At 43.9% G+C, this 21,695-nt stretch overlaps 1 protein-coding gene across 5 annotated transcripts in view; it reads left to right on the top strand.

The window, feature by feature from the left end:
• Positions 1–21,695, top strand: part of LOC115147557 (zinc finger protein 271) — a 41,353-nt gene that overhangs the window by 17,336 nt on the left and 2,322 nt on the right. The window contains exons 4-5 of one of the 5 annotated variants that reach the window (XM_029689801.1): positions 9,217–9,405; positions 9,658–10,469. In XM_029689801.1, the coding sequence (XP_029545661.1) occupies positions 9,217–9,405; positions 9,658–10,448 (980 nt within the window). In that variant the 3' untranslated portion in view covers positions 10,449–10,469. Of the gene's footprint in view, positions 1–7,588; positions 7,761–8,973; positions 10,470–21,695 lie in introns of those variants that run through there. The other 4 variants (XM_029689800.1, XM_029689803.1, XM_029689802.1 and 1 more) reach the window with 4 other exon arrangements.

Below are 21,695 nucleotides of genomic sequence, written 5' to 3'. Positions count from 1 at the left end.
ATAGCACGACTTTTAATCTTCCTTGGTTGGGGTCTGAGCAGATTATTTGTTGCAATTGTAAACGCAATAAAATGGTGGTCCGATAATCCAGGATTATGAGGAAAAACATTAAGATCCACAACATTTATTCCATGGGACAAAACTAGGTCCAGAGTATGACTGTGGCAGTGAGTAGGTCCAGAGACATGTTGGACAAAACCCACTGAGTCGATGATGGCTCCGAAAGCCTTTTGGAGTGGGTCTGTGGACTTTTCCATGTGAATGTTAAAGTCACCAAAAATTAGAATATTGTCTGCTATGACTACAAGATCCGATAGGAATTCAGGGAACTCAGTAAGGAACACTGCATATGGCCCAGGAGGCCTGTAAACAGTAGCTATAAAAAGTGATTGAGTAGGCTGCATAGATTTCATGACTAGAAGCTCAAAAGACGAAAACGTCATTGTTTTTTTTTTTGTAAATGGAAATTTGCTATCGTAAATGTTAGCAACACCTCCGCCTTTGCCGGATGCACGGGGGGTATGGTCACTAGTGTAACCAGGGGGTGAGGCCTCATTTAACACAGTAAATTCATCAGGCTTAAGCCATGTTTCAGTCAGGCCAATCACATCAAGATTATGATCAGTGATTAGTTCATTGACTATAACTGCCTTGGAAGTGAGGGATCTAACATTAAGTAACCCAATTTTGAGATGTGAAGTATCACAATCTCTTTCAATAATGGCAGGAATGGAGGAGGTCTTTATACTAGTAAGATTACTGAAGCGAACACCGCCATTTTTAATTTTGCCCAACCTAGATCGAGGCACAGACACGGTCTCAATGGGGAAAGCTGAGCTGACTACGCTAACTGTGCTAGTGGCAGACTCCACTAAGCTGGCAGGCTGGCTAACAGCCTGTTGCCTGGCCTGCACCCTATTTCATTGTAGAGCTAGAGGAGTTAGAGCCCTGTCTATGTTCGTAGATAAGATGAGAGCACCCCTCCAGCTAGGATGGAGTCCGTCACTCCTCAGCAGGCCAGGCTTGGTCCTGTTTGTGGGTGAATCCCAGAAAGAGGGCCAGTTATCTACAAATTCTATCTTTTGGGAGGGGCAGAAAACAGTTTTCATCCAGCGATTGAGTTGTGAGACTCTGCTGTAGAGCTCATCACTCCCCCTAACTGGGAGGGGGCCAGAGACAATTAATCGATGCCGACACATCTTTCTAGCTGATTTACATGCTGAAGCTATGTTGCGCTTGGTGACCTCTGACTGTTTCATCCTAACATCGTTGGTGCCGACGTGGATAACAATATCTCTATACTCTCTACACTCGCCAGTTTTAGCTTTAGCCAGCACCGTCTTTAGATTAGCCTTAACGTCGGTAGCCCTGCCCCCTGGTAAACAGTGTATGATCGCTGGATGATTAGTTTTAAGTCTAATATTGCGGGTAATGGAGTCGCCAATGACTAGGGTTTTCAATTTGTCAGAGCTAATGGTGGGAGCCGTCGGCGTCTCAGACCCCACAACGGGAGGAGCAGAGACCAGAGAAGTCTCGGCCTCCGACTCCGACTCGCTTAACGGGGAGAACCGGTTGAAAGTTTCTGTCGGCTGAATAAGCGACACCGGTTGAGCATTCCTACAGCGTTTCCCTTCAGACGCCATGAGAAAGATGTCCGGCTGCGGGGACCGTGCGAGGGGTTTATACTAACGTTACTATCTGTACTTGCTGGTGGCACAGACGCTGTTTCATCCTTTCCTACGCTGAAATGACCCTTGCCTAACGATTGCGTCTGAAGCTGGGCTTGCAGCACAGCTATCCTTGCCGTAAGGCGATCGTTCTCCTGTATATTATGAGTACAACGACTGCAATTAGAAGGCATCATGTTAATGTTACTTAGCTTCGGCTGTTTGAAGTCCTGACGAACCATGTCCAGATAAAACCTCCGGGGTAGGAAAGTTGAATGAAAAAAAAGTTGAGTGAGGGTAAAAAGTAAAAATATACGGTAATTAAAAAGTAAAAACCGTCAGGTAGCAAAGTAAAAACGGCAACAAAAACGCACAGCAGCGTAAACAAGTCTGCAAGTTGTGACCGGAAACAGGAAACTCACTCTTATCCTTGTAAGGATAGCCACCTCTCTTCTGTCCATTCCTACCATCCTCCCCTACTTTACTCTGTACCTGGAATAGGGGCAGCAGGTAGCCTAGCGGTTTAGAGCATTGGGCCAGTAACCCGAGCCGACTAGGTGACATATCTGTCTGCCTCTGAGCAACTTAACTCTAATTGTTTGTGTAAGTCGCTCTAGATAAGTGCCTGCTAAATGACTAAAATGTCAACAATGAGTAGATGCCTGCCCTTAGTGTCACTGTTCCACTGCTCCTGCCATCTCTGCACCACCACTGTCCATATCGTTCCCTGAGCCTCTGACTTGCTCATTGGCACCTCCACTTCCTGTCTCCTAACGGCCTGTTTAGCTAGCGCATCTACTTTCTCATTCCCTTCTACCCTCACATGGCCCGGGACCAAAGCAAACCTTCTTTGGACACCTATCTGTCTCACCCGGGCATAGAGCAGGCCTTGTCTGCTATGTGAGCTAAATGATTGCAGACTCATCAACACTGCACACGAGTCAGAACATATAACTACTCTGTCTGGCTTGACTTCCTCCACCCACTGCAGGGCCAACAGTACGACCATCAGCTCTGCCATGTACACAGCCAGGTGGTCTGTAATACGTCTCCTGACAGCCACTCCACTTTCCTGTTCAACAAAGGCTGATCCAGGCTGACCTGTCCTTGGGTCTTTTGATCCATCTGTATATATATGGGTAAAAAATACTGAGTTACAGTTTCCAGACACCTTGTAAAGAAGTTGCATGGATCAACCCCCTCCCTGTCTTTCTGTTCTCTCTCCACCACTTGTAAATGAACTACTGGAGGTGGGAGTAGCCATGGTGGACTCACAGGGATCAACCCCTCCCTGTCTTTCTGTACTCTCTCCACCACTTGTAAATTAACTACTGGAGGTGGGAGTAGCCATGGTGGACTCACAGGGATCTACCCCTCCCTGTCTTTCTGTACTCTCTCCATCACTTGTAAATTAACTACTGGAGGTGGGAGTAGCCATGGTGGACTCACAGGGATCTACCCCTCCCTGTCTTTCTGTACTCTCTCCATCACTTGTAAATTAACTACTGGAGGTGGGAGTAGCCATGGTGGACTCACAGGGATCAACCCCTCCCTGTCTTTCTGTACTCTCTCCACCACTTGTAAATGAACTACTGGAGGTGGGAGTAGCCATGGTGGACTCACAGGGACTGAAGTCCCTGTGAGCTGAAGTCCCATCTGTCTCTCCTGGTTATCACCCAACTATCCAAAGCTTTTATTCTGTCCACATTCAGGCTCCCAACTTCTCTGTAGCACCTCTTTTGTGGGGTGAGACACATCATGTTCCTGTAAATTAACCCAATAATTAATTCCCAGTGATTGTCTTCTAATATGTAATGGCAATGAAAATAAGTGTCTTAAAGAATGGAAGGCAGTCGTTATCATTTACATTTACATTTACGTCATTTAGCAGACGCTCTTATCCAGAGCGACTTACAAATTGGTGCATTCACCTTATGATATCCAGTGGAACAACCACTTTACAATAGTACATCTATATATTTTTTTGGGGGGGGGGGGTTAGAAGGATTGCTTTATCCTATCCCAGGTATTCCTTAAAGAGGTGGGGTTTCAGGTGTCTACGGAAGGTGGTGATTGACTCCGCTGTCCTGGCGTCGTGAGGGAGCTTGTTCCACCATTGGGGTGCCAGAACAGCGAACAGTTTTGACTGGGCTGAGCGGGAACTGTGCTTCCGCAGAGGTAGGGAGGCGAGCAGGCCAGAGGTGGATGAACGCAGTGCCCTTCTTTGGGTGTAGGGACTGATCAGAGCCTGAAGGTACGGAGGTGCCGTTCCCCTCACAGCTCCGTAGGCAAGCACCATGGTCTTGTAGCAGATGCGAGCTTCAACTGGAAGCCAGTGGACTGTGCGGAGGAGCGGGGTGACGTGAGAGAACTTGGGAAGGTTGAACACCAGACGGGCTGCGGCGTTCTGGATGAGTTGTAGGGGTTTGATGGCACAGGCAGGGAGCCCCGCCAACAGCGAGTTGCAGTAATCCAGACGGGAGATGACAAGTGCCTGGATTAGGACATGCGCCGCTTCCTGTGTGAGGCAGGATCGTACTCTGCGAATGTTGTAGAGCGTGAACCTACAGGATCGGGTCACCGCCTTGATGTTAGCAGAGAACGACAGGGTGTTGTCCAGGGTCACGCCAAGGCTCTTAGCACTCGGGGAGGAGGACACAATGGAGTTGTCAACCGTGATGGCGAGATCTTGGAACGGGCAGTCCTTCCCCGGGAGGAAGAGCATCTCCGTCTTGCCGAGGTTCAGCTTGAGGTGGTGATCCGTCATCCACACTGATATGTCTGCCAGACATGCAGAGATGCGATTCGCCACCTGGTTATCAGAAGGGGGAAAGGAGAAGATTGTGTGTCGTCTGCGTAGCAATGATAGGAGAGACCATGTGAGGATATGACAGAGCCAAGTGACTTGATGTATAGCGAGAATAGGAGAGGGCCTAGAACTGAGCCCTGGGGGACACCAGTGGTGAGAGCACGTGGTGCGGAGACGGATTCTCGCCATGCCACCTGGTAGGAGCGACCTGTCAGGTAGGACGCAATCCAAGAGTGAGCCGCGCCGGAGATGCCCAACTCGGAGAGGGTAGAGAGGAGGATCTGATGGTTCACAGTATCAAAGGCAGCAGATAGGTCTTGAAGGATGAGAGCAGAGGAGAGAGAGTTAGCTTTAGCAGTGCGGAGAGCCTCTGTGACACAGAGAAGAGCAGTCTCAGTTGAATGACCAGTCTTGAAACCTGACTGATTTGGATCAAAAAGGTCATTCTGAGAGAGATAGCAAGAGAGCTGGCCAAGGACGGCACGCTGAAGAGTTTTGGAGAGGAAAGAAAGAAGGGATACTGGTCTGTAGTTGTTGACATCGGAGGGATCGAGTGTAGGTTTTTTCAGAAGGGGTGCAACTCTCGCTCTCTTGAAGACGGAAGGGACGTAGCCAGTGGTCAAGGATGAGTTGATGAGTGAGGTGAGGTAAGGAAGAAGGTCTCCGGAAATGGTCTGGAGAAGAGAGGAGGGGATAGGGTCAAGCGGGCAGGTTGTTGGGCGGCAGGACGTCAGAAGTAGCAAGATTTCATCTGGAGAGAGAGGGGAGAAAGAGGTCAAAGCATAGGGTAGGGCAATGTGAGCAGGACCAGCGGTGTCGTTTGACTTAACAAACGAGGATCGGATGTCGTCAACCTTCTTTTCAAAATGGTTGACAAAGTCGTCCGCAGAGAGGGAGGGGGGGGATTCAGGATGGAGGAGAAGGTGGCAAAGAGCTTCCTAGGGTTAGAGGCAGATGCTTGGAATTTAGAGTGGTAGAAAGTGGCTTTAGCAGCAGAAACAGAGGAAGAAAATGTGGAGAGGAGGGAGTGAAAAGATGCCAGGTCCGCAGGGAGGCTAGTTTTCCGCCATTTCCGCTCGGCTGCCCGGAGCCCTGTTCTGTGAGCTCGCAATGAGTCGTCAAGCCACGGAGCAGGAGGGGAGGACCGAGCCGGCCTGGAGGATAGGGGACATAGACTGTCAAAGGATGCAGAAAGGGAGGAGAGGAGGGTTGAGGAGGCAGAATCAGGAGATTGGTTGGAGAAGGATTGAGCAGAGGGAAGAGATGATAGGATGGAAGAGGAGAGACTAGCAGGAGAGAGAGAGTGAAGGTTGCGACGGCGCAATACCATCTGAGTAGGGGCAGAGTGAGTAGTGTTGGAGGAGAGCGAGAGGGAAAAGGAAACAAGGTAGTGGTCGGAGACTTGGAGGGGAGTTGCAGTGAGATTGGTAGAAGAACAGCATCTAGTAAAGATGAGGTCAAGCGTATTGCCTGCCTTGTGAGTAGGGGGGGACGGTGAGAGGGTGAGGCCAAAAGAGGAGAGGAGTGGAAAGAAGGAGGCACAGAGAAATGAGTCAAAGGTAGATGTAGGGAGGTTAAAGTCACCCAGAATTGTGTGGGGTGAGCCATCCTCAGGAAAGGAACTTATCAAGGCGTCAAGCTCATTGATGAACTCTCCAAGGGAACCTGGAGGGCGATAAATGATAAGGATGTTAAGCTTGAATGGGCTAGTGATTGTGACAGCATGGAATTCAAAGGAGGAGATAGACAGATGGGTCAGGGGAGAAAGAGAGAATGTCCACTTGGGAGAGATGAGGATTCCAGTCCCGCCACCCCGCTGACCAGATGCTCTCGGGGTATGCGAGAACACGTGGTCAGACGAGGAGAGAGCAGTAGGAGTAGCAGTGTTTTCTGTGGTAATCCATGTTTCTGTCAGCGCCAAGAAGTCGAGGGACTGGAGGGTAGCATAGGCTGAGATGAACTCTGCCTTGTTGGCCGCAGACCGGCAGTTCCAGAGGCTGCCGGAGACCTGGAACTCCACGTGGGTCGTGCGCGCTGGGACCACCAGGTTAGAGTGGCAGCGGCCATGCGGTGTGAAGCGTTTGTGTGGCCTGTGCAGAGAGGAGAGAACAGGGATAGACAGACACATAGTTGACAGGCTACAGGAGAGGCTACGCTAATGCAAAGGAGATTGGAATGAAAAGGAACTAAACAACTGGGGAAGCGAGAGAGCAGGGACTCCCTCACTAACCATTCACTGAAACACTCAAATATCACAGCCACAAAGTAAAACATTTATATCGTAGAAATTCATGGAAACAAAAATGTGCTTTTGTGAGTTTAAGGTTAGGGTCAGGCATAAGGTTAGCAGTGTGGTTAAGGTTAGGGTTAATATTACATTTTAAGACGATACATTGTTTAAATATGCGTGGTTTTTCAATCGATCAATCAATCATGTTTATGTATTTATAGCCCGTTTTACATCAGCAGATGTCACAGTGCTGTACAGAATCCCAGCCTAAAACCCCAAAAAGCAAGCAAAGCAGATGTAGAAGCACGTGGCTAGGAAAAACTCCCTAGAAAGGCAGGAACCCTAGGAAGAAACCTAGAGAGGAACCAGGCTCTGAGGGGTGGCCAGTCTTCTTCTGGGTGTGCTGGGTGGAGATTATAAGAGTACATGGCCATTAAGGCCAGATTGTTCCTCAAGATATTCAAACGTTCATAGATGACCAGTGGGGTAAAATAATAAAGTTCATGACTTTGTGGCTATGGTAACTAATGTCGGCCTGGCACTAGTGTTTTTTTTTCTCTCCAAGTTGCTGACATGTCACGTGTCCTACTTTTATCAGTACACTCGTAACAACTTAATCATTACGAAACGCATATTCGATCAAATAAGCCACAAGTCGCCTCTTCCTCTCTGTTTTGAAAGGAAATGACTGGTATAGTAAATATGGTGGAAACTCTGACCAACCCAATGCTATTAGATTAGTGGGAAGTAGTGAACGATTGAACATTTGAGGAAAAATGAGATATTCTAGGGATGCTCCCAAATCAATCAGAGGTGTAGACTAAAATAATACAATATTTGGTTTAATGATAAACTATGTTTGATATTTCTTGTGTCCAACAGGACAAAATTAGCCCGTTCCCCTCTACCCTCACGGAGTCCCCGGGTCAAACGTCTCCCGGTACCGTTTTACTGCTGCGTCTGGTCGACTGCAGGAAAACACCGAGGCAGAGTGGAACTGAGAGAGGAGAAGAGAAGGAAGATGGAGATTTGATTTCATTAAGTAAGAACCATGGTGTGTAGATTAGACTACAGTCTGCTTCTAAAACGATAGCGGAGGTGCATAAAGATGGCGGCCTGCATGTACTTACAACAACTTCCTGGTTTTGCTACGTTCACTGTTTTTCACATTGCTCTCTTTTGTTGTTTTTTGGTATGGTCATTAGCACAGTAAACATGATCTCACTTTTAGTTTCAAGACGCTGGCAATTTGAAAACTCGTAAAGGTAGATTGTGTTGATTTATTGCAACATTGAACAATGTCGAGCACCGTAGTTTCAAAACCGTGGGTAGGTCTAAAACAATAACATCATATCAGAATTCTGCCATCTTTATGCACTTTAGTCATGAATTGATTCATGATATATTGATGAAAATATCTGGGTAGTTCCGCCCATTTTTAAAAGTGTAACTTGGTCCAAAATATATATTTCACCTAATGTTAACATTCTGTCATGAAGAGCACATGTTCAACTTAATAAAAAACATGTTTTCCCATCTCAAGAGATTTTGAATACAAATATTACTATACTAAGTGCCTATGTGCCAAATAAACTGACATGGTTGAATGTAACAGGGGAGTACTGAAAACAACAAAACCACTGGATTACATGTGTAAAATAGTCCTTTAAATCAGCCATAAAACCGCTTGTGACTGGGAATGGAAGCTTGTTTTGTGCAACAGGGAGCGGCAATTGAATGCAATCTTCACAACAACAAAAACATTTCTAGCGTGTCTATGTGTGGGTAAAAGGGTTTACTTGCATAGTTTTCCACCACAAAACAGCAGTAAATTGACAAAAAGAGTTGAACCAGCTCACCTGCTTTTACTCTGATTTGACTATTAGATGTTCAATGTTTCTTTTGGATTTTAATTTTTTGAGGAATAGTTTCACCATATTAAAACGAGAGTTGAGTTTATCTAACGGGGATGACCTTAAAATGAGGGACAGATGTAAATTAATCACTATTCACATTCATAATAATCTTCAGAAAGGACTTTGGTCAAGGCAACAAACTAGTTATGGCAGTAGGAAAAATGCACCAAATGACTTGTGACAGATGATCTAGTCACCTATGATTCACCAAACAATATTTTGAAAGAGGAAGCAAAGTACTTTAAGCACGTGTTTTCATTTCAGTCTCCTCCATCTCCACTAACCAAAGATAACTATGGATTTTTTTCTATTAATAATGCAAAATTGCTATTCAATATCTTTGTTTCACAGGGGACAGCCCAAACCGTTGCTCTCTCAGTGGGAGGGGCTTATCATCTGGGGAGCCTAAACAACAACGTGATGCTGACAAGACGTCTCTCCAGAAGAGTCTCTCCAGATCAGAACGTCTCAATAGCTGTGATCAGTGTGGGAAGAGCTTCAAACAATCACGACACCTGATTACACACCAACGAATACACACAGGAGAGAAGCCTTATAGCTGTGATCAGTGTGGGAAGAGATTTGCTGTATCAGGAGCCCTGACTAAACACCAACGCATACACACAGGAGAGAAGCCTTATAGCTGTGATCATTGTGGGAAGAGCTTCAAACAATCACAACACCTGATTACACACCAACGAATACACACCGGAGAGAAGCCTTATAGCTGTGATCAGTGTGGGAAGAGCTTCAATCACTCAGGAGCCCTGACTAGACACCAACATATACACACAGGAGAGAAGCCTTATAGCTGTGATCAGTGTGGGAAGAGCTTCAAACGATCACAACACCTGATTACACACCAGCGCATACACACAGGAGAGAAGCCTTATAGCTGTGATCAGTGTGGGAAGAGATTTGCTGTATCAGGAGCCCTGACTAAACACCAACGCATACACACAGGAGAGAAGCCTTATAGCTGTGATCAGTGTGGGAAGAGATTCAATCTCTCAGGAGCCCTGACTAGACACCAACACATACACACAGGAGAGAAATCTTATAGCTGTGATCAGTGTGGGAAGAGCTTCAATCAGTCAGGAGACCTGACTACACACCAGCGCATACACACAGGAGAGAAGCCTTATAGCTGTGATCAGTGTGGGAAGAGCTTCAATCACTCAGGAGCCCTGACTAGACACCAACACATACACTCAGGAGAGAAATCTTATAGCTGTGATCATTGTGGGAAGAGCTTCAATCACTCAGGAGCCCTGACTAGACACCAACACATACACACAGGAGAGAAATCTTATATCTGTGGTCATTGTGGGAAGAGCTTCAATCACTCAGGAGCCCTGACTAGACACCAGCGCATACACACAGGAGAGAAGCCTTATAGCTGTAATCAGTGTGGGAAGAGATTCAGGGCGTCAGGAGACCTGACTAGACACCAACACATACACACAGGAGAGAAGCCTTATAGCTGTGATCAGTGTGGGAAGAGATTCAATGAGTCAGGGGCCCTAACTAGACACCAACGCATACACACAGGAGAGAAGCCTTACAGCTGTGATCAGTGTGGGAAGAGCTTCAATGAGTCAGGGGCCCTAACTAGACACCAACGTATGCACACAGGAGAGAAGCCATATAGCTGTGATCAGTGTGGGAAGGGTTTTGCTCGAGATTTCAACCTGACTAAACACCAGCTCACACACACTGGAGAGAAACCTTACTCTTGTCTATGTGGAAAGAGCTTTGCTCATTCAGAGTCACTGAAAAAACACCAGAAAGCCCTTTCCTCTCTGGCACTGGTTCCAGATCCCTAAATAAAGTTTCAATAGAAAACATCTTGTAAAGAGTCATCTATCTCCCATTCTCTAACAGTTTACTAAGTCTGATTACCATGGTAACCTGTGTCGCATAATATGCAGCTCTGGATCCATATGTATCAAGCGTCTTGGAGTAGGAGTGCTGTGTGTGTGTGGTGGGGTGGGGGTGTTGTTGTGGACGAATCAGAATTAGTTGGGTAACATAGATAATTAAGATGTTTTATTAGTATAATATGCTTATTTGAGGTACTTGTCATTAGAAATTGTCCATTGGACTCTGGTGTCTTTTCAGTTGCACGTCTACCTTAGCTGGGGCTCAGACACTTGGGGCCCAGCAAGGGGAGAGGTCAGACTTGTCGTCATGGGAATGTGTCTTTACCTATTTCTTAAACCATGTGAAGGGATGGCGTGATTACTGGGGAACCAATGACTTGTCTCCACAATGTCTGTGAGCAAGTCACTCCCTCCTTTTGTTTATTGTGGGGAGGTTAATGGCAGTATCTGGACCCTTGTATGTCCTCTCTTAGATCTCACACTTTTCCTGTGATAATATATGGCCTAGAGGCTCACTCCCTCCAGTGAGCCTGTCCAGGAGTAGGGTCAAGAGGGGGTTTGCTTGAGATGGGAGTATCTAGAGTTGACAATTGATATATGCCATTGGATGAAATAGTTCTGTTCAATATCGTACCAGGGAGGGACGGTTCTAAGGAGACCAGATACTGGGCTATACCATTAATCCTGTTGACATAGCAGTTACTGTCTGATGTGTTTTATTGATATCTGTCATACAAAACGTAACCTTTGTGAACTGTTACTAAGTATCTGTGGTTTGTCAATGTACGTTGAAGGGGGTATCGTTGCTATAAAAGATCCCTGTCGCAATTCTGTAATCACCTTCCTGGTTCATTCGAAAGAATGCATTAGTGGGGTCAAGAACTTTTGCAAAAGTATCTTAAGTATTAAAGATGTAGTTTAACTCGGACTGGTGTGTTTGTAAATCCTCATTTGGTAATGCGGAAATTAGCCACCACAGTGTTCAGAGCTGTATCTTATTTAACTCCTATTATCCATTGAATAATTGTATAATGTAGAATAATGTTTCAACAATACTAGGTGTGTATTGTTAAGTTCTGAACAAACAGAGTAAAAACTCACAGACAACTGGAAAAATCTCAAACCAACTTTATTCACCCACTGGATCATACAGCTGCAAAGACAAAGACATGATTATACAGTTGTGGCCAAAAGTTTTGAGAATGACACAAATATTAATTTTCACAAAGTCTGCTGCCTCAGTTTGTATGATGGCAATTTGCATATACTCCAGAATGTTATGAAGAGTGTGATCAGATGAATTTCAATTAATTGCAAAGTCCCTCTTTGCCATGCAAATGAACTGAATCCCCCCAAAATATTTCCACTGCATTTCAGCCCTGCCACAAAAGGACCAGCTGACATCATGTCAGTGATTCTCTCGTTAACACAGGTGTTAGTGTTGACGAGGACAAGGCTGGAGATCACTCTGTCATGCTGATAGAGTTCAAATAACAGACTGGAAGCTTCCAAAGGAGGCTGGTGCTTGGAATCATTGTTCTTCCTCTGTCAATCATGGTTACCTGCAAGGAAACACGTGCCATCATCATTGCTTTGCACAAAAAGGGCTTCACAGGCAAGGATATTGCTGCCAGTAAGATTGCACCTAAATCAACCATTTATCGGATCATCAAGAACTTCAAGGAGAGTGGTTCAATTGTTGTGAAGAAGGCTTCAAGAAAGTCCAGCAAGCGCCAGGACTGTCTCCTAAAGTTGATTCAGCTACGGGATCGGGGCACCACGAGTACAGAGCTTGCTCAGGAATGGCAGCAGGCAGGTGTGAGTGCATCTGCACGCACAGTGAGGCGAAGACTTTTGGAGGATGGCCTGGTGTCAAGAAGGGCAGCAAAGAAGCCACTTCTCTCCAGGAAAAGCATCAGGGACAGACTGATATTCTGCAAAAGGTATAGGGATTGGACTGCTGAGGACTGGGGGAAAGTCATTTTCTCTGATGAATCCCCTTTGGGGCATCCAGAAAAAAAGATTGTCCGGAGAGGACAAGGTGAGTGCTACCATCAGTCATGTGTCATGCCAACAGTAAAGCATACAGAGACCATTCATGTGTGGGGTTGCTTCTCAGCCAAGGGAGTGGGCTCACTCACAATTTTGCCTAAGAACACAGCCATGAATAAAGAATGGTACCAACACATCCTCTGAGAGCAACTTCTCCCAACCATCCAGGAACAGTTTGGTGACGAAAAATGCCTTTTCCAGCATGATGGAGCACCTTGCCATAAGGCAAAAGTGATAACTAAGTGGCTCGGGGAACAAAACATCGATATTTTGGGTCCATGGCCAGGAAACTCCCCAGACCTTAATCCCATTGAGAACTTGTGGTCAATCCTCAAGAGGCGGGTGGACAAACAAAAACCCACAAATTCTGACAAACTCCAAGCATCGATTATGCAAGAATGGGCTGCCATCAGTCAGGATGTGGTGCAGAAGTTAATTGACAACATGTCAGGGCGGATTGCAGAGGTCTTGAAAAAGAAGGGTCAACACTGGTGTAGTCATGGCCCTGCCTGATGCTCAAACCTTCGTGGGTGTGGAAGTATATGTGTGTGAAATAGGACTTTTTCTTCTCACTTCATCTGGCCTGACCTCGGGACAGATTCCCTAAACCATGGCTGTCCTACCTTTTCAGTGACTGAGACCAGACTGTTGCCCTTTGCCTCCCTCCTTAGGAGCTGTGATATTTAACAATAACATGTTTTGACAGTGTAAACTTTCTGCACTCCCCCTTGTCTCACTCAGTAACTTTCCATAAACTTAGTTCTTATCCACCCTCCATTGACCCCAACATATACATTCCTTATACATGCAAAGTAATCAATACGTTCTAGCCTGGTAACATGAATAGGTAGATTTCAAGCTAGAATCCAACAGTATTCATGTATTCAATAGATCAATAAATTAAATCCATTATCTGCAAAACAACATCTACTTATCACGTTAATTATGTTTTTAAAATCTATAATAATAATAATTTTTTTTACAAGGAGCATAGACCTCTTGTATAATTTGTTTGCTCTTAAAAGATTGTTGTGGAAATTCACCAGTAAGGAGTCAAACTCAGTGTAAATGAATCAATCTTTATTAACAGGACCGGAGAGGTTAACAAACTCAATTCAAGCTTGATGAAAACTCTGACAAGGGCGTTCCCTCTCAGTCCTTATATTCCGCTACACAAACAAGTCATATAAGCATGATTTACATGATTCATTATTAACATTGATTCCTGCATGTGACTTCAGTCTGGAGTGCCAGAGTGCGCTCTGGGCATTCATAAATTCAAATCCTTTTGCGGTGTACATGTTTTTATATATATATATATATATATATATATATATATATATATATATATATATATAGTAGGGTTGATCCGAGCATTTTGACCTCACAACAGCAATTAAGCACCCAAGCTAACTGGCTAGCTACTTCCAGACACAAATGAGAGAAACCCTCACTCTGACCATTTTACTCCCCCTAGCAGAGCTGGTTAGGCAGTTTTCATGTTAACCAGATGGTTGGTGATTGTAACTGTGCTGCTGGCAACAATTGAATTACCCTTGTTTGCCGACGTTTATTGACACCGGTCATATTCAACGGGTGTTGATCTTTAGTAAATTCATCAGTTCTTCTGCGCTCTGGCACTCAAGACGAGAGTGCTCTGAAATCGGAGTAGATAGCCAGAGCGGATTTACGAACGCGCCCTATACATTTCCGATAAATCTACGCTATTCGTGTGTAAACAAAGTACCAAAACACTTTCCTGTCAACCAATGTGTTTGAGAGAGAAAACAATACAACAGGTGTATACTTTACAGTGAAATGCTTATCCCCGCTATACACTCATATCCCCATGGACCGTTGTAGATTTCCTCCATATAAAAGGGGAAGTTTAACTAATATCACAAACTTGTGATTCCATACATTCAAATTAGTTAGGTGGAATCTCCCTTCTTCCCCAGTTGTTGCTGTCGGCCACATTAAATAATAATATAAAATAATCACAATTAGTTGGTATAGTGGTGAGGTTTTAATGGGTTTAGGGTTAGCTGGTATAGTGGTGAGGTTTTAATGGGTGTAGGGTTAGTTGGTATAGTGGTGAGGTTTAATTGGGTTTAGGGTTAGTTGGTATAGTGGTGAGGTTTTAATGGGTGTAGGGTTAGTTGGTATAGTGGTGAGGTTTTAATGGTGTAGGGTTAGTTGGTATAGTGGTGAGGTTTTAATGGGTGTAGGGTTAGTTGGTATAGTGGTGAGGTTTTAATGGGTGTAGGGTTAGTTGGTATAGTGCTGAGGTTTTAATGGGTGTAGGGTTAGTTGGTATAGTGGTGAGGTTTAATGTGTGTAGGGTTAGTTGGTATAGTGGTGAGGTTTTAATGGGTGTAGGGTTAGCTGGTATAGTGGTGAGGTTTTAATGGGTGTAGGGTTAGTTGGTATAGTGGTGAGGTTTAATTGGGTTTAGGGTTAGTTGGTATAGTGGTGAGGTTTTAATGGGTGTAGGGTTAGTTGGTATAGTGGTGAGGTTTTAATGGTGTAGGGTTAGTTGGTATAGTGGTGAGGTTTTAATGGGTGTAGGGTTAGTTGGTATAGTGGTGAGGTTTTAATGGGTGTAGGGTTAGTTGGTATAGTGCTGAGGTTTTAATGGGTGTAGGGTTAGTTGGTATAGTGGTGAGGTTTTAATGTGTGTAGGGTTAGTTGGTATAGTGGTGAGGTTTTAATGGGTGTAGGGTTAGCTGGTATAGTGGTGAGGTTTTAATGGGTGTAGGGTTAGTTGGTATAGTGGTGAGGTTTTAATGGGTGTAGGGTTAGTTGGTATAGTGGTGAGGTTTAATTGGGTTTAGGGTTAGTTGGTATAGTGGTGAGGTTTTAATGGGTGTTGGTATGGTGGTGAGTTTTTAATGGGTGTAGGGTTAGTTGGTATAGCGGTGAGGTTTTAATGGGTGTAGGGTTAGTTGGTATAGCGGTGAGGTTTTAATGGGTGTAGGGTTAGTTGGTATAGCGGTGAGGTTTTAATGGGTGTAGGGTTAGTTGCTAGTACAATCCCCCCCACCCACCATCTTAAGTCTCTCTTTTTGTGTCAAGGGAGTACAGTAGGTTGTGGTGTATGCACCTCAGTTGGATGCAATCAGCCAATACAATAAAAAAGAACAGACTGCTGCAACCTGATTGGCTAAACGCAATACATAACATGCAGGACTAGCATTTACTACTGTCTGATGGTGGAGGAAAATGTTGTTTCATAAATAAAGTATGCATATTTTCCAAATGTTTTCCCTCCTTCTCGCCATTAAATCCAGTTAAGGAGGAAATTGACACGTTTGCAGCCTGAATGGAGAATGTTTTATGTACGAACCGGTCCACGGGGACACGGCTGCATACATTTCCTTTGGACGGCAAGATAAAACTACTCAATATCGCCATCTGCTGGCCTTTGGGCTGACTTCACAGTAACTCTGAAACAAAAGGGTTATAAATATTGTAATGGAGACTTGCCACAAGGCTTCACATTGTAAAACTGCAATGATGGTAGTAATCATGATCAGTCAGTGCTCATCATTGCCTTCCTAGGTGTAGGGAGAAGTTGCTCCTAAACGCTGATCCCGGGTCATTTCCCCCCCACTAACTGTTAAGGTTATGATTGTGGCGGGGAGGCTGATCCCAGATCTGTACCTATGAGAAACTTCCCCATCAGCGTCTTTCTATTAAAAAAAAGAAGAAAAAAAGACAGGAACAACAGAAGTTATTAACATTTAGTAAACATTATGTAAACGTGATACAGGGTTCTCCCCAGGATTTTTTAACAAGGTGGTGCTGCTCAGTGTTTTTGAACACCGTTAACTGCCATTTCCTGCAATCTAGAGCAACAAAATGTAGCGCACCTAAAAATACCTTTTATGGTTGAATTCCCATGTACCAAATAAAAAATACAAGTTACATGGGTTCCCATCGCATGTGTGCTCACTCTGGTATTGGTCCGTGTGCTCTAGCCAGCAGCTCTCAGATACAGTGCTGGTATAGTCTACATGAGATTATGTCAAACGGCAGCCAAGCATCGAATATCACGTCAACACAATAAGACCCTCGATATTTATTGAAAGGGGCATCAAGCTGATCACCGTGCACTTTCCCCACCCTGTGAAGTTCATCGTAATTTATTTCATCTGTAGCCTGATTTCCTAACGAGTCTGTCACGCGATGACAGAAGTGGTCTTCTCACTAAGTTTACTTTAATATGACGGCTATTATATCCATATTTGCTCATAAAAGCGTTTACACCGACATTTCCTGCATAATACATTTTACAGACAAAAAGATCCCACCTTGTCTACCATATTGTGAATTGTAATAACAGATAAAACGGTTGAATGGAAACCTGGTTTATGCTTCAAAAAAGAAAAAAAAGAGTAGCGTAGCCAGTCCACAAGGTGGCGCAGCACCTCTTTTATTTGGGGAGAACACTGATGTCTAGCACCAAGAAAACACAACATTTAACACTGAGATTCCATTCCAAATATACCCTCTTCAGCATGTAGTGTTCTACTTTTGACCAGGACCCAGAGAGAATAGGTTGCCATTTGGGACATACGATAAATTCACACTTCCATTATTGTAAAACCAAATACCTGACAATAACACCATCCAATGACAGCTACTAATGCCATGACTGTACTGTACTGTAATAGGACAGCATCGACGACAGCAAACCTGAGGAAAGTTAGTAAGGTGCTGTGCATGTAACAAACACAAAACACCACTCCTATGAAACTCCTAAAAAGCACCATTCAATTGAAAAACCAAACTCTGTATTAGGTGGCTAAACATCTTTCTAGAAGTTACACAGGATTGACAGAAGGACCTAAATGTTGCATTGTGCCACTTTACCAAGTCTTTATTCATATTAAACATCTGATTAATCTAATTCTCCATGTGTTCTGTATTAAAGGGAACTTTATTAAATATAACAGATTTAAAATTGAATATTGGGGCACAATTTCTACAGGAAAAATATGAAAGGGACACAAGAGGCATTCATTTCATTCAACTAACACTACATTCATTTCATTCAACTAACCCTACATTCATTTCATTCAACTAACCCTACATTCATTTCATTCAACGAACCCTACATTCATTTCATTCAACTAACCCTACATTCATTTCATTCAACTAACCCTACATTCATTTCATTCAACTAACCCTACATTCATTTCATTCAACTAACCCTACATTCATTTCATTCAACTAACCCTACATTCATTTCATTCAACTAACCCTACATTCATTTCATTCAACTAACCCTACATTCATTTCATTCAACTAACCCTACATTCATTTCATTCAACTAACCCTACATTCATTTCGTGGAACAACCCATCTGTTTATGGACCCATATTTGCAAAACCTAGTTATTCAATTGCCAGTTGTACTGTTAGAGGGGCCAGTTACATTAGACGTTATTGTTGTCATATCGTTTTCTTCACTTTCTTCACATTAGCAGGCAAAAGACCACGTTCATAATCATCATCGTTGCCACGGTCTAATAATGGATGTAAAAAAAGAATGATAGCAAAAATTAGTTATGTAAAAATTACTTCATACTCCACATTTAGGGGGGCTACAAGGGGTCCAAAATTGTTGTCACAGGGGTACTGCCCCCCCCCCCCCCCCCCCTGCCCCCAGAACTGCAAGTGAACAGCCTTGAGAACATCAGGACTCAAATGACACTCGGTTCCAAATTGCTGCCAGGTAAAAGTAGACGATAGCAGAAAACAGGATTCTTTGTGAAAGGGGTGTTGTTGATCGTTTCTTGACTTTACTCGACTTTTATAGATGGGGTAAAATATTATCCAAGAACTTTCTGAAGTAAGTTTAGCCTACATGAGATGTGAGACGTTATGTTGTCATAAAGTAATTGAGCTTGGATATTTAAATAGATGTTTGATTGCTCTGGTCTATGGGTGCATCAGTTACAACATCGAGACTGGAATTCTCTTCCGGCCGGAAACCCCCCAATCCTTATCTGAACACTGTGACAACATAGTAACCGCGCTGTAGCCTACACATTTATTTTCTTTAGTAAGAAACAATAGCTTCCACGATGAATCCGGTAAGTCTGGTTTCCTTTAAACATTGTAGGTCTGCTGTGTTGTATAAAATGTCTAGGACTAGTTTTCATCATCTTTGATCCTCCACATTGCTGTGTTCAGTTTAAACGGCTGGACAAAAAACATGACGATAAAACTTGTTGGGATTTTTTTTTCTTTGGCAAAGTAGCGTAATACTTTATCATGCGTAGGAATCTACGCCTATTACTTAAGCATCTCTCCTTCCTCCCAAAGTGTACACTTGTTCACTTCCACTTATTTGAAGGCCAGATTATTAATTATATGTAGAAAAACAAAAGATACATATTTGCGACTGTATCTAACGATGTTCAACTCAGTATGCTTAGCAAACTCAATTCCTGTACCCCTTTCTACCTCATACTGGATCAGTCTCTCTCTTTCCCGATCATACTGCCCACACTGTATCAGTACATTCTCCACTGTCTCTGTTTCCTGGCAGTAATCACATCTTCCTGTTGAATGATTTCCTATCACATTTCATAACTTATTCAGCTGGCTATGCCCCACTCTTATCCTTGTAAGGATAGCCTCCTCTCTTCTGTCCATTCCTACCATCCTCCCCTACTTTACTCTGTACCTGGAATAGGGGCAGCAGGTAGCCTAGCGGTTTAGAGCATTGGGCCAGTAACCCGAGCCGACTAGGTGACATATCTGTCTGCCTCTGAGCAACTTAACTCTAATTGTTTGTGTAAGTCGCTCTAGATAAGTGCCTGCTAAATGACTTAAATGTCAACAATGAATAGATGCCTGCCCTTAGTGTCACTGTTCCACTGCTCCTACCATCTCTGCACCACCACTGTCCATATCGTTCCCTGAGCCTCTGCTTTGCTCATTGGCACCTCCACTTCCTGTCTCCTAATGGCCTGTTTAGCTAGCACATCTACTTCCTCATTCCCTTCTACCCTCACATGGCCCGGGACCAAAGCAAACCTTATATGGACACCCATCTGTCTCACCCGGGCATAGAGCAGGCCTTGTCTGCTATGTGAGCTAAATGATTGCAGACTCATCAACACTGCACACGAGTCAGAACATATAACTACACTGTCTGGCTTGACTTCCTCCACCCACTGCAGGGCCAACAGTACGACCATCAGCTCTGCCATGTACACAGCCAGGTGGTCTGTAATACGTCTCCTGACAGCCACTCCACTTTCCTGTTCAACAAAGGCTGATCCAGGCTGACCTGTCCTTGGGTCTTTTGATCCATCTGTATATATATGGGTAAAAAATACTGAGTTACAGTTTCCAGACACCTTGTAAAGAAGTTGCATGGATCAACCACCTCCCTGTCTTTCTGTACTCTCTCCACCACTTGTAAATTAACTACTGGAGGTGGGAGTAGCCATGGTGATAGATACCGTGGGGCTGAAGGCCCATCTGTCTCTCCTGGTTATCACCCAACCATCCAAAGCTTTTATTCTGTCCACGTTCAGGCTCCCAACTTCTCTGTAGCACCTCTTTTGTGGGGTGAGACACATCATGTTCCTGTAAATTAACCCAATAATGAATTGCCAGCGATTGTCTTCTAATATGTAATGGCAATGAAAAGAAGTGTCTTAAAGAATGGAAGGCAGTCGTTATCACAGCCACAAAGTAAAACATTTATATCGTAGAAATTCATGGAAACAAAAATGTGCTTTTGTGAGTTTAAGGTTAGGGTCAGGCATAAGGTTAGCAGTGTGGTTAAGGTTAGGTTTAATATTAGATTTTAAGACGATACATTGTTTAAATAGCCGTGGTTTTTCAATCGATCAATCAATCGTGTTTATGTATTTATAGCCCGTTTTACATCAGCAGATGTCACAAAGTGCTGTACAGAAACTCAGCCTAAAACCCCAAACAGCAAGCAATGCAGATGTAGAAGCACGTGGCTAGGAAAAACTCCCTAGAAAGGCAGGAACCTAGGAAGAAACCTAGAGAGGAACCAGGCTCTGAGGGGTGGCCAGTCTTCTTCTGGGTGTGCTGGGTGGAGATTATAAGAGTACATGGCCATTAAGGCCAGATTGTTCCTCAAGATATTCAAACGTTCATAGATGACCAGTGGGGTAAAATAATAAAGTTCATGACTTTGTGGCTATGGTAACTAATGTCGGCCTGGCACTAGTGTTTTTTTTTCTCTCCAAGTTGCTGACATGTCACGTGTCCTACTTTTATCAGTACACTCGTAACAACTTAATCATTACGAAACGCATATTCGATCAAATAAGCCACAAGTCGCCTCTTCCTCTCTGTTTTGAAAGGAAATGACTGGTATAGTAAATATGGTGGAAACACTGACTAGCCCATGCCTCCACCAACCCAATGCTATTAGATTAGTGGGAAGTAGTGAACGATTGAACATTTGAGGAAAAAGGAGATATTCTAGGGATGCTCCCAAATCAATCAGAGGTGTAGACTAAAATAATACAATATTTGGTTTAATGATAAACTATGTTTGATATTTCTTGTGTCCAACAGGACAAAATTAGCCCGTTCCCCTCTACCCTCACAGAGTCCCCGGGTCAAACGTCTCCCGGTACCGTTTTACTGCTGCGTCTGGTCGACTGCAGGAAAACACCGAGACAGAGTGGAACTGAGAGAGGAGAAGAGAAGGAAGATGGAGATTTGATTTCATTAAGTAAGAACCATGGTGTGTATATTAGACTACAGTCTGCTTTTGTAACGATAGCGGAGGTGCATAAAGATGGCGGCCTGCATGTACTTACAACAACTTCCTGGTTTTGCTACGTTCACTGTTTTTCACATTGCTCTCTTTTGTTGTTTTTTGGTATGGTCATTAGCACAGTAAACATGATCTCACTTTTAGTTTCAAGACGCTGGCAATTTGAAAACTCGTAAAGGTAGATTGTGTTGATTTATTGCAACATTGAACAATGTCGAGCACCGTAGTTTCAAAACCGTGGGTAGGTCTAAAACAATAACATCATATCAGAATTCTGCCATCTTTATGCACTTTAGTCATGAATTGATTCATGATATATTGATGAAGATATCTGGGTAGTTCCGCCCATTTTAA

Source organism: Salmo trutta, chromosome 14 (genome assembly GCF_901001165.1).
Source record: "Salmo trutta chromosome 14, fSalTru1.1, whole genome shotgun sequence".
NCBI lineage: Eukaryota > Metazoa > Chordata > Actinopteri > Salmoniformes > Salmonidae > Salmo > Salmo trutta.
The sequence above is the reverse complement of the archived record's forward strand: the minus strand, read 5'-3'. Positions and strand labels throughout refer to the sequence as shown.